The following is a 13801-nucleotide window of genomic DNA, read 5'->3' on the forward strand; positions in this document are numbered from 1 at the left end:
CCTCTTTCCCACCTCCAGGTGAGCTGCTGCCTGCGGGATCACCTTCCCACTGAGCAGCGTTGCACACCCCGGGGCTATACCGCCCCGGCGGCCTTTCTTCCAGCCTCACACTGCATCTAAAAACCTACACTGTAATAACATCATTCCTTCCTCACATTAGTTAAAAAAAAAGCAATGCGGTGGCATATTTCTGCGTCAAACAATAGCACACGTTCACATTCCTAATTGGGCTTTAAACACACCGAAACCTACAATGACAGGTAAGAAGAGGCAGCACTGGAGGGAACAGAGCCCCACTGCGCAGCTAGATTTTGCTCCACACTCAGCACCATGTCATACGAATACCATTAAATATCCGTTATGTCATCGTGAATTTGTAAATATCAACAAAACCACTGGTGCTTGTGTGATTTATTTCCCCTTTTTTTTTTTTCTTTTTTTTTGCTCGACAGTCTCTAATGCACCGCTGCTGCCCTGCTCTATAAGCGCGATGCTGCAAAAACACTCCCTGCGTTGTTCATCTCCAGCAGCAGCAGCAGCAGCAGTACGCCTGCTGGGCCTTAAACGTTAACCTGCCCCCCTCCTCCTCCTCCGGTTAAATATGTGTGTGTTGTTAGTGTGCTAAACAGCTGATTTCAACGGAATATGTTTTGGTGTTTGCCCGGAGACAAAGCGCTGCGCAGGGGATGGGAGACAAGAGAAAGCATAAATCCCACGGAGAGAGAGTGAGACAGAGAGAGAGGGAGAGAGAGAGAGAGGACCAGCCGAGAGAGCTCAGGCTCGTCCATGGCCATGTCGTTGAGGTGGGGGGGGGGGGGGGGTGGGAATATACATATACATACATTTTAATACCCCCCTTCCCCATCTCCCCCTCGCTCTTTTTTTTTTTTTTTTTTTTTTTTTTAAATGCCATTCAGTCGCGCTTACCTTCTCTTGCCTTCAGGAGAACCGTGTTGGCCACGATATTTTCAATCTCCATTGTCAGAATGTGAATCCCGAGCAGTCGCGATACATTTCACTCAGCGGAAAAAGACGATATTTTTTCTGATCAAACGTGCCGACGACGGTGAGGCTGCTGCACGCGCACAAGGGCGAACGCGGCACTGGCGCATAGTAGGTGTTTAATAGTGGTCGTCGTTCCTCTCCATTGCAAGACGTTTTTATATATATATATATAAATATATCAAACCCTACCTACGGAGCTGTGTGATTACGACGGGGCTTGTTAGCATTCACAGCCTGCCTCCCTTCCCTCTCTTGCCTGCCTTCCTTCCTGCTTCGGCTCCCTCCTCCTCCTCCTCCTCGCCCCTCCTCTGCACAACGAACCCAGCGAGAGTAGGAGGGATCAATTTACAACCAGTGCATCTCACACACACATTCACACACACACACACAAGTGCATTCATACATACATGCATGCAATTTGCCATGGCTTAAGTCTCTTGAAATTATGGATGGTTATGCCATTTATTGTGTGGCAGCTTTCTGGATTAAAACATGCTCGTGTGTGGTTTCCCCCCCCCTCAGGCATAATATTCCTCCTCAACCACATGAGCCAGAGCCCATGATTTTTTTCCTGCTTCACAGCTGTTTCATGTGCTGATGTGTTGTAAGGGAAACATGAATGCCACTGGTCACCGAGGCCTGACACAGACCTCTTATTGTGTGAACAATGGTGTGAGGGGTTTTTAAGTTGTTGCATTATGCCGGGTGGTACAGCCTGGAGAAAGGAGATAACACACTCCTCTCAGCCACACGGTGACCCGGCATCCCTCTGGGCTTTCTAATCTGTCTTTTTGATCAACTGAACCCACAATGCTTTGGCAAGAGCCGCGTGTCTGCAAGAACAGAGGGGAAAAGTTAAGTTGATGTGGTCACTTTTTGTGCTTTCCGTTCATAAATGTGACAACAGAGAATAACCAGTAAATACAAGTCTCACTTTTATATTATAGCTGGGGTCATAAAAGCATTAAAGGGAGACCCGAGGGTGTCTGTAGATGAGGGTAATGAGGAGCTTTGAGGTCAAAGGTCATCAACTTTCTTCCTCACATTCTTACTGATTTTATTAACGGCCACAAATTGTATAAGTTACTGGATCAATCAAAACATTTGCTATCTCTATCTCTCTATGCTTTGGACTGTTTATAAAGCACATAATTGCATTTAATTTAATATAATTCCACAGTTATCATGAATGTCATCTTGCTTATAATTATTTCACCACTTCTGTAATGTCCATTGTCCCTCTGTTCATGGTTTCTTTGTTGTTATTGTGAGCCTGTTTGTCTGGAACACTGACATGTACAGTATAAAGATAGACAGGTAGTGTCACACGTCTACATACTGTAGATTCAATGCTGCCACCTAGTGATGCTGATGCATAAATACAAAAAGACATTCAAGCAGACAGAAACTATAAGTTTCATATTCAAATCTTTTTTTGACAAAAGTTTGCTCACATAGAAATAGATATTGACAAGGATATATATGCAGAAATGTATGGATGACAATTGTATCCCTGCAGCTATCTCATTTGCACACCATGTTAGTTCTCACGTCCGTCCTGTCACTATAATGTGTCTGCACCAATAATTTACTTTTATTTTTAACTGCACAACAGTGTAGAGTTGAGTCAATTAATCAATTCACAGATTGACATAAATCAGTTAGCAATGACTAATACTTGTTTAAAAAAATGTTCATAAAAAAATGTTAATGGCTCTAGCATCTTAAATGTGAGAATTTGCTCTTTTTCCTTTTAAATGTTGGATTTCAATTTATTTTTAAAAAATAAACAAGTGTTGGACTATAAGTTGGAAAAACAAGTATTGTTAAAATGTTGCTTTGAGGTAATTGAGATTTCTTAATGTTTTTACAAACCAATCAATCACTTGATTAACAGAGAAAATAATCCATCCAGATGAATCCATAATACCATCATACAAACATCATCCACAGTTTGTTTTAAGCATCGGAATCCACTCTTTACAGTGATAAAGGTCCAAAAAGTGATTTAACAACTATATTAATAAGGAAGTCCTTAAACCTCCTCTGATCTCATTTCAAAATCGTCATATTCATATTGTAAACTTCAAACTTCAGACTATAAACTGGAACAAATCAACCTCCTCTCATTATAAATACAGCCTGCAGTTTATAAATATAAATCATGCAATTCACCATCCTGACTTGCAGAAGTCCTGTCACACACACTACCCCACTTTCTAATTTATTCAGACATTAGAATACTATTTACATTTTGTTGGCAGTTAAACATAGAGATACATTTCTTGATACTTCCAGTAAAATACAAATATAGAAACAAATACAGATGTTTCTTTGACAGCTTGGCATTACATCCCTACCAACTACAGCAGTAAAATGCCGTTAACACATTCACGCTTAAGTAATAGTACTTCAATTACACAATATATAATAAAGGATGTTTTTTTCTGCAAAAAAACCTTCAGTACACTCGAGAAGGGTGAGAAATAAATATGGAATAACATGCACAATGTGTCATTCCACATTTATCTCTCCCCTCATATCCTGTTATTTCTCTACTGTCTGTCCTCAGATAAAACCACAAAATTCCCCCAAAATACTTGAGGAAAAAAAGGGCGATATGAGGTCACTTTCCTCACACACTCACTGTATTTTGTGGGAAAAATATTATCCTAATTTTTACCGAAAGCAATGCCCAGTGAAAACTGTTTTTCTTGGCATGTACTGTAAGAATTAGATAAAAATGGACAAGATGAACACAAACAATCTCAGTGGGACATTGTGTTTTGGGAACATCAGAGAAATAGATATAGGCCTATGGTAGATGAGAGGTGCTTAATCAAAGGATCAGAGACAGCTTAAAGAGTGACAGGAAATGTGGGTAAAGAGAGATGAGGAATGACATGTGGGAAAGAGCCACAGGTCGGATTCGAACCCTGGGCTGCCGCGGCAAGGACTGAGCCTTTGTATATGGGGCGGATGCTCTACCAACTGAGCTAAAGGACACCCAAACATAGCTATTTTATGTAAGTAACTTACAGAGTCCTTCACTTCATTTTTAGTTTTTGTCTGTTTATGTCTGCAGGATACATTTAAGACACTAGGTGGTGCTGCAAACATACAAGTGTCTGACTCAATCTGAAGTTCACACCAACAAATCATTTGTTGGTTGTGGAATTTCAACATACCAAACACAATAAAACGTGTCTACCGCCTCATATGCATACTCATATTGGCCTTTACTTCTGCATGTGCAGGGGGATTTAATGGTAAGATTAATGGTAATGTTATACATTGATATAGGCGCATCTTAGTAAAATGCTATACACCATGTCTACACAGCACAATTTTTTCTGTCAAAAACATTTTAGATTTTGTAACTGTTGTAAGAGGTGAATATTCCCAATGTGGGATAAGTTTATCTTATCTTATCTTATCTTATCTTATCTTATCTTATCTTATCTTATCTTATCTTATCTTATCAGCATTTTGCTGCAAGGCCAACACATCCACAAAAAGCTTGAGTCCAGATGTTGATGATGCCTGGAAAGATGAGATGTAATCTGTGATCTGGACGGATGAGTAGTGACAAAATGTTCCACACCCATTTCAAGGAAACTCAATTTGATGACACTTCTGATGATTAATGTATGTATTCAAAAAGAAGAATTAAGTACTGATTACATACAAAGTGTCTGATGGTCTACATTAGGCCTCACACCATACTTAGGGTGGTTCTCTGGTCATAAAGGCAAATGCCTTTTAGTATGTAAGTATAGTATAGTTTAGTATGTAAACGTTTTCTGGCCTGCCAGAAAGAAATTGTATGAAGAAATGTACAATTTAAAATTGTCCATGCCAAAGACTATAACAGTAAGGTAACACATTATTTCATAGGAAGTATTTCCACTTTGTGAATGTTTTTTCTTTTACTTACGAGGGAAACGTTGTACTTTTTACTCCATTACAACATTACAACTCTCAGACAGACTATGTACTGTTACAGATAAACAGTATATAGTCTTTGTACAGGTAGGTACAGTGCAGATTTTAAATGCTTCCAAAACGTTTACTGTCAAATATTTCATTTATGGTGGTATTGCAACTCTTCTTCCACCACTGCTTGTAGCATTAATGACACAATAATATAGCAGATTTCAGCTAAATTATATATTTTATGGACATTTTGCTGATAAATACTTGCACACTTTTAGATTGTGAATGGAGGACTGTGACTTACAAGAGATGTGTAGTGTTATTTGCAGGTGTGACTGCTTCCTCCACCACAGAATGGTTGTTCCACCTACTTTTCAAGAATTTATATGAAAAATAAAAATCATGTTTTCTGTGTGTTATTCCTGAATCATACATATAATTACTTACTTATATGTTATAAGAGTTAAACATTTGCTCGGATTGTTTCCAGCGTGATGTGATGTGATGTGCTGTGCTGTGGTACATGTGATTGAACCAGCGGCTGTCTGCCTCTGTTGATATCTGCTGTTTCCTGGCTCTGTGTGTTTTCACGTGACCTCAGACAGCCCTGTGAGGCAGCAGCTCGCACTGAAAGCAAAAGGCAACAGCGCAGTTTGCAGCTCACTACTTACTTACTGTGACACAGAGAGGACACTGGTTATATGCGAGGATGTTTTCACTCGGGGAGAAAATGGAGTTCCTCATAGGAAACCCCTTTTCAACGCCTGTCGGTCAGAGAGTCGGTAAGTCGGAGTTGCTTTTGAAACTACTTCTGCGAGGTGGATTTGCTCCCCGTTGGATCTAATTTGACAACATTTAATTGAAATAATCAGTAACATGTTGCTGCTTTTTTATAACTATGCTGCCAGGGATGTAAAACAACTCAATAGCACTTTAAATTGTGGATTTATTCCTCTATAATGTTTAATAACGAACTCCAAATTTGACAGAAACATAAAAAGAAGTCTTTAGACTCAATGACGCGACAGAGGCGGGGCTCAGGCTTCTCAATCTTGCTTTTGATTGGCTGCTGCAACTTGAGCGACGATTAATTTGGCGAATGAGGGAAGCGGTGGCTGTTTCCAGCTACTTCCTCAATCACTGATGGGTTTACTTAAGCTACAGTTTCACACTTTATGCACAAGTGCTAGAGAATGTTTTCAACAAGCACATGTTGCACTGTTACAAAACCTTTCAGGCAGCTGTATTTTCTCATAAAGGCGGCAAGGTTAACACATCCTTTAAAAAAAGATGGGGGCCAGCTGTTGATGATGCCTGGAGAGATGTGTAATCTGGACACTCATGAGTAGTGAGAAAATGTCCTACACACCTATCGCAATCCTTCCTTCCTCTTATCTCATCCACTCACTTTCTCACACATAAATGTCAGCAAGGCTTCAGCTACTTCTGAGGCGAATGAGAACAGAAGCAGCTGACAGTCACATGAAGTGGTGGGAGCTGGGCGCAGAGAGAGAGGAGAGGAGGAGAGGGGAGGGAGGGAGTGGATGCAAGAAGAGGAAAGGAAGGGATTGAGAAAGGCAAGGGTGAGGGTTAGGAGGGGGGAGTGCTGTTTGTGGAAAGGAATGAAGGAGATTTAGAGACTTATGAGGAGCCTGTGAGGGCTGGAGTGCAAAGAAAGCTGGCTTTGATAGCTGCTATATAGTTTGAGCCAACAAAGCCCATTTTCTTAATCAATTTAATACTATAAACAATCATTTGCTATAAAAACATTTCACATCCAGATTTTGGTATATCGCTGGTTTAAAGTGGTTGAGGCCTTGTTTGGTAAAGGCGATGGCAGATATTTCAACCAACTAATCAGAATTATGGTTTGATGTCCGTACTCTATTTTCAGTCAAATCCAATCCATAGCATCTATAGTCCCCAAGAAGTCGGTTTGATTATCAAAGGAGTACATTTTGAACAGTCCGACTTAAGCCTTTGAGCAATGGATCAACTCTATAGATCCTTTTTAGCACCTTTCAGCTCATTGTTTTGGTTTTACAGCTTTACCATTTTGGTTCACCATTGCTGGCTCATTTTTTTTTAATAGCTTTTTCATGTATTTCAGCAAAACTCTGGTGACCTTTAGTGGAGCATTTAGCAGCTAAACAGCCAGCTGTTTCCCTCAGGAGTTAGTGGAGACCAAACCAGAGCCAAAAGAGTAAATATCGGCCTTACATTTGTCAGACAGCTGGAAACACAACGCCCAATGAATAATACTATTACTCCATGTCTGCTGTATAAGCAGGAAACTGTTTGCTAACATGTTCATCACAACTGTGATTCAGTGTGAACTGAATTGGGTCAGAGGTTTTCAAGGAGCCAGGCCTCCCTCAGGCGGTGTCCAAATAGGAGATCACATAAAATAGCCGAAACGTGTGTGACTTGGTTAAAGAGATAGTTCAGAGATAGTTTTGAGGAAATTTTTACAGTTTTTCCCTGTCACCAGGGTCAGAAACTTAAACACCTTTTTAGGTATTTGGTTTAGGCTGAAGTTATGTCAGATAGCAATATTAAACTATCTTGACTCAATTGTTGAGTGTCTATGGGGTCAAATAACACAATTCATAATTCAGCAATAAAGTTAAAGTGCTCATGTAGGTGGGGTGGGTGCCTTTTTCCAAGCGTCTTCTGATGGGAGGCCCATAGTCTTATTTTAAAACCCCTTGAACAAGGTGATGATGTGTTAAGGTTGTGTTTACAGATTGTTACTCTGCCTCCAAGTGGCAAATAAATCAGGTGACTATAGTTGAGTTTTTTTTTTTTAACCAATTTTCCAAGTTTCAGGTACATAACCTCAAGTATCAATACTGCTGCTGCAGTGTAGACTTCCTCTTTACCGTAGATCCGTGCTTTCAAAGAAAAACTTTTAAAGCCAGACTCAGAAATGATCATGTGGTGACTTTTTTTTCCAATATGGAAAGCATGTGCTTAATATATATTATTTATTGTCTGACATTTTTGTCTTGTCACATTGTATTTTATTGACCTTAATCATCACAACTGAAAATGAGCAGAAATTATATTAAAAGACACTTTAACACATGTAGCTCTTTCCCTATCAGTATTACTGTATAACTGTACCTTTACCTGAGTGCTTTTCTGTTGACAGAGCGAGCAACCAGCAGCTCTCTGCAGTCGGAGGATTGGGCGCTTAACATGGAGATATGCGACATCATCAACGAGACAGATGAGGGGTATGGCAACCACTCAAGTAACACGGTTTCTCCGAGAAGCCACAAACTGTCCCCATCTGGTGCATGACCTTTCTGACTATTTAGTATACTGTACAGTATGTAGGCCTCCATGTTTTATTTTTGTATTTATTTTTTACTGTGATCACTTCCTGCATGGTTTTGTTGTTGCTTTTTGCATTGCCATGCAAGTAGTTGCAACTGAATGACCTACTTATATTTGAGGCCAACGTCATGTTGCAGTGTGTGGTTTGTAATGCTATGAGGAATGTCACTGTATGCTTCAATGCAGCATGTTTGGAGCAGTTAGATGTATACAATCACAGCTCTTTAATCAATTATTGTTTGCCAGAAAAGTGACTCACAAGAGCCATGAAACCAGGAACCAACTGCCTCCATTGCTTATGCTGCAGAAAACATCTTTATCTTATTTCTTTTATAAATGTTTTAAATATAAGGATGGGTAAACAAGAAACTGATAATGCTTTTGCTTCTGTTTTTATCTTTCCCAGGCCCAGAGATTCAGTCAAAGCTATTAAGAAGAGAATCGTAGGAAACAAGAACGTCAGAGAGATCATGTTGGCTCTTACTGTAAGTAATTATCTGTAGGTTATTGTATGTAAAAGTTGTATTCATTCTCTCATGAGTTGAGGATTTCAGGGTGTGATAGTATAATATGATGACCCTTATCCTGATTGGCTATTGTTTACTTAGACAAGTGTCTAAATCAACATTCCTATTGCAGCAAAATTTTGAATCCCAGAGATGTATTTACATTTGCACCTTTTTTCACATTGTGGACTTTCACACAGGTTCTTGAGACCTGCGTGAAGAACTGCGGTCATCGTTTCCACGTTCTTGTGGCATCTCAGGAGTTTGTTGAAACAGTTTTGGTCCGTTCAATTCTGCCTAAATACAACCCCCCTACTGCCCTCCATGACAGGGTGCTCAGCCTCATACAGGTATGTCGATTCACCCACAGTCAATAGGAACGGTCTGCAACAGGGCTACAACTAAGCATTTCCATTATCGATTAATCTGGTGGTTATTTTCTTAAATAATTGATTAATTCATGTGATCAATAATCCAAAACCAAAGATATTAACTACAATTTAAAAAGCATATGTTCATATTTGATAGACTAGAACCAATGTTTTGCATTTTTACACCATGCTGCATGCTTTTATTTTTTTATTTTGCTTCCTTTAAGTGGTTTGTTAGTGTCTTTATCTGTATTGTAAGAGATTTCAGTATTGTTGACATCCCACAGCTTTTATAGTGTACTTGTACAATGGATTCTATTATGGCTGCAGACATGTTGTACAGTAGTGTTATCTTTTTGTTCCTTGTGATTTGATTATCTTCAAACATTCCTCTGATACTTGGTCCACGCCACTTGTGTGTAATCACGGACTAGCAGGAATGATAACATCAGATAGAGTCAGACATGTTGCTTTTCCTGTCCTCTTGTGTTTAGATCTGTGTACTGTGTCACCGAACACTCGTCATCATATTTTGTCATATGTTCTTTGTCCCATCCACAGTCGTGGGCTGATGCGTTTCGTAGCTCTCCCTCCCTGGTGGGGGTGGTGTACGTATATGACGACCTGAGGAGGCGCGGGCTCGAGTTCCCCATGACAGACCTGGATGCTCTGTCCCCCATCCACACGCCGAACAGGGTAAGACTGTCTCTAAACCACATAGAATGTATGTGTGGATTAGTTGTCTTTACACTGTACCTCTTTGACAAATGTTACTGATTGTTGCCTTCATCTTCCAGAGTATTCCAGAAAACGGGACTTCTGAGGCACCCCCTGTAGCCACTCCCACGCCTCAGTCACGACAAGAAGCACCTTCCAGTGTTCCCGCTCAGAGTACTTCACCCCCAGTCCAGCCAAGTGAGGGATCAGGCTCCCTCACTGCAGAACAGGTACAGCTGCCTAAAAACACCAGTCAGTCAGTTATGATATGGACTTAAAGCTAGTTAGTGATATTTGTTTTCATATTCATTCATGTAACTGTTTTGCAGGAGTTCACGGGTGCTTCTTTGTAACTGTGGCTTGTATCGGTCATCAGCCAATACAGTATACAATGTAACAACAATGTATCACTGTAACTTTAACACTTAGAGATAAAACGACTGTAAAATAAACCTAATTATGTTCTGGCTTTTGACTTCTGTTGATTTAAAAACAAATGCATTTCTTATCCAGGAACAGAAGCTGAGAAGTGAGCTTGCGCTGGTGAAGGGAAATTTCACTGTGATGTCAGAAATGCTGAATGATTTAATACCTGGACAGAGCAAGGAAGACGATACAGAGCTGCTACAGGTTTGTGTGTGTGTGTGTCAGGATTATGGACATTGTCTTTGCCATGTACTGTGTCCAATCCCCATTTGATCCATCATGTCAGCACTGTCTAAACAGTGTCTCATGAGAAGATGTACCACATGTTTCTGGTCCAGTTTTGCCATTTGTGAGTTTATTTATTCTGCTGATTCATTATTTTACTGTCATACTGGGCAAGTCAGAAGTAGGAAAATGTATCATCACTGACCTTTGTGCCTTTGAGAAGACCAGCAGAATTGTTGGGAGATATGACTTTTATATTAAACTGTACAGGTTACGTCGGTACAACATGTTTCATTAGTCAGTACTTCATACTGTATTTACTCAAAGCAAGTTCAGGTATCATGTTGTTGTCAAAGAATTCTAGTGACTGATGTAAAAGTAGATGAAACAGCAAGATAATTGGGTACACTAAAAAAATAAACTTACATTTGAATAGAAACTCCTTGACTTCATGTAATCTCTCCTCCTCTGTCTAAGCAGCAGCTGTATTCGGTGTGTAAGAGCATGCAGATTCGGGTGGTGGAGCTCATCCCGCAACTGCTGGATGAAGGGCTTATTGAGGAGCTGCTCGCGGTCAACGATGACCTCAACAACGCTTTCATCCGCTATGAGAGGTGAGCTACAGACTAGCTTGTTTATTAGCTAGGATTATGTTTATTAGAAAATGTTAGTTTTAAGAGTGCAGCATGTCTCTTACTTATTCTTATTAATTCTATTTTTAGGTTTGACAGACTGAACAAGGCACAGATGACAAATACTCAACAGGTAAGAAGGATCTCCAGTACTGTATGCATCACCAGACATAAAGGTTTGTCATCTTCATGTATTATTTTTTCTCACTGTAGCAGAGCTCTACCACAAGTCCAAGCTTCATCAACCTCAGCCCCGAGCCTTCGACTCTCAACCAGCCTGCCGTCATCACAGCGACCAGTCAACCAGCAGTCAACACTTGGGCCAATCAACAGCAATCACCCAACCACAGTGAGTAAACGTATGACTTCTGCTTCCTATTTACACTGTTTTGCAACACCAATCCGTATGACATAGGCTTTGCTTTTGTGATTTGGTATTTGTGGTAGAAAACAGGATCATGTGTCTGATTATCACATGGGAAGGGAATGTTCAAAAAGCTGCACATCAACAAACATCACCATGACAAATGCTATAAGGAAGTTGAAAGTTCAGTGTGTGTTGTCCTAACTTATGATCTCAAGGTATTCCAGCATATCTGTTTGAGAAAACATGGACCTGCGGCAAACTGATGATTGCATGGACAGTCTCTTAACTGTAAAAGCGTCTACTTAGTACGCTTTAATGCAGACAAGAGGTGTAGGCTCGCAAAGACGTCATCCAAGCGCAAATCAACTGAATGTAGTTGCCATTTTGATTTCCAAAGTTGTTAGAGCACATTTCACAACACAAACACTACACGTAGTAAATATTTCATGGAAACCTTTCTGTTCACTGTGTGCGTCGCCATATTGCTGTGACGTTACGTACGTTTTTCTCAGCGCCGTGAACTCAGGCTAAACGGACCAATCCAACTTGAATGACTATTCCATCGCACTTTACCTTTTGTTGTGTCGGAGGTCATTCTTTTCCAAATACAGTAGATCGTGTGTGTTGTTATGGGAGTTTTGATAGCAAGGTCGAAGAAGTTGTTTTTCATTCAGTTTGAACTGAGTCAACTCTCTTTCTAGCAGGGGAGGAGGAGTTTGACATGTTTGCCCACACGAGAGGCAGCTCCCTGGCTGAGCAGAGGAAAAGGTGAGTGTCCAACATTTACACTAAGTGATGAAAGTGCCTTATTACTTGTGGATTAACATTACAGATCTATGTCTGTAATCTGTGTCTAAATCTAAATATTAATGAAAGTGTATGTAGTATATAGTAGTGTATTGTAGAGTTAGATTACAATCTGACATGTGAGCCTCAAATTACTTTTGCCACTAATATATTTACAGTTTAGTTTTGACCTACATTACATGACAGCTATTGTCCAGTTGACAAAATATTATTTGCACACCCACATCTGCTATGACTGAATATCTATATTGATTAGTTCCTACACACTTTTATCTTCAATGATCCATGTTTCTGTATGCTCTCGTGAAGCTGTAAATGCTTTTTTATAGACTGTAAAATGGTTTAATATAGCTAGATGACATATTAACAGTATAGTACATCCTAATACATCCTATCCCCAGTGTCAGGTACGAGGACCCAGGAGCTGTGGAGGGTCTTGCAGGAGCTCTGGATACGAGGTTGCAGGTTACAGGAGGGGTATGTATACCACCATAACACAGATTAGAATAATAGATTTGAACCAAATAATTCCTGTGGAATAAAAGTACAACATGTTGGGTTAATTGTGTAAATATAGCTAAAACGCTTTCACGTTAAACCTGTTGTTTGAATTTTCCTCTTAGATGCCACCAGCCAAAAAGTCGGTGCAGAACGATATTGACAAATTGTTATTTAGTGATATGGTAAGCCTGTCTTTCTACATATGGTGTCATTTTGAAATGGATATAATGCACTGTTTGGTAAAGCATCTTTGTGTTTTATTGTGCTTGGAAATACAGGAAGAGCAGTCTTCAGTCAGCGAGGGAGTGTCCAGTGAAGGTATGTTCTTCTCTCATTGCCACTATTTTGGTGTAAAAATAATAATAATAATTCTCACTTACTTCATATGTTCACACATTGTATCTGTGCCTTTCAGAGTTTGATAAGTTTCTGGAAGATCGGGCGAAAGCAGCCAACCCTGGCACCGAGACAATTCGCAGCGTGCCATCCTCCACACCCTCCACATCCAGACCGCCGCCGCAATCTACCCGGCAACAGGACAGATCACATGACAACCTTTTTTCACTTTGAGTTTGAGGACAAACGAGTAGTTAGTGGATGTAAATGTCACCATACACACAACAAAACTTCTCAAATGCTGTGCCAAAGTCAGGTGTTCTCTGAAAGCACACACACACCTGACACTAGAAAACTGCTGTATAATCAGCTCATTGCTTAAATGCATGTATTTTATAGTTAATTCTGTTGTTTGTTGTCTTAATGTAATTATAAATAACTTTACTGACTGTATTTTTTAAATGTATTATTACAAAGAACGTAAGTTACATCAAGTGTTCACAGTTCTGTATAATGTTAAAAAATATATTTGATAATAGGCCATTATGTGCCTTTGATCCAGCTGATTTTGTGTAGTTGAGAATAAATGCTCTATTGTCCTGCAAACATGTTGCATCTGTCCCTCTTATG

The 13801-nt window shown here is 39.9% G+C and overlaps 2 protein-coding genes across 7 annotated transcripts in view; one reads left to right on the forward strand and one right to left on the reverse strand.

Moving 5' to 3' along the window:
• Window positions 1-1317, reverse strand: part of grk4 (G protein-coupled receptor kinase 4) — a 40799-nt gene extending 39482 nt beyond the window's left edge. The window contains exon 1 of one of the 4 annotated variants that reach the window (XM_027282394.1): window positions 1195-1317. Coding sequence is in view for 2 of the 4 variants with exons in the window: in XM_027282393.1 (XP_027138194.1) it covers window positions 928-979 (52 nt within the window). In the remaining 2 variants the exon portion in view is untranslated. Of the gene's footprint in view, window position 1; window positions 88-927 lie in introns of those variants that run through there. The other 3 variants (XM_027282393.1, XM_027282392.1, XM_027282395.1) reach the window with 3 other exon arrangements.
• A 4198-nt stretch (window positions 1318-5515) lies between these two features.
• On the forward strand, window positions 5516-13777 carry LOC104921946 (target of Myb protein 1). Of its 3 annotated transcripts, none has more exons than XM_010734632.3 (15): window positions 5516-5723; window positions 8096-8180; window positions 8690-8768; window positions 8990-9139; window positions 9722-9856; window positions 9958-10107; window positions 10391-10507; window positions 11009-11142; window positions 11251-11293; window positions 11377-11509; window positions 12229-12295; window positions 12736-12811; window positions 12958-13017; window positions 13114-13153; window positions 13251-13777. In XM_010734632.3, exons 1-15 carry the CDS (start codon window positions 5651-5653, stop codon window positions 13403-13405), a joined length of 1497 nt encoding a protein of 498 aa, XP_010732934.2. In that variant the 5' UTR covers window positions 5516-5650; the 3' UTR covers window positions 13406-13777. The 3 variants fall into 3 exon arrangements, with proteins under 3 accessions (XP_010732934.2, XP_010732932.2, XP_010732933.2); XM_010734630.3 differs by having other exon boundaries at window positions 5517-5723; window positions 11374-11509; XM_010734631.3 differs by having other exon boundaries at window positions 5517-5723; window positions 11374-11509; window positions 12232-12295.
• The last annotated feature ends 24 nt before the right edge of the window (window positions 13778-13801 follow it).

This window comes from Larimichthys crocea, chromosome X (assembly GCF_000972845.2).
Source record: "Larimichthys crocea isolate SSNF chromosome X, L_crocea_2.0, whole genome shotgun sequence".
NCBI classification, from domain to species: Eukaryota; Metazoa; Chordata; class Actinopteri; family Sciaenidae; genus Larimichthys; species Larimichthys crocea.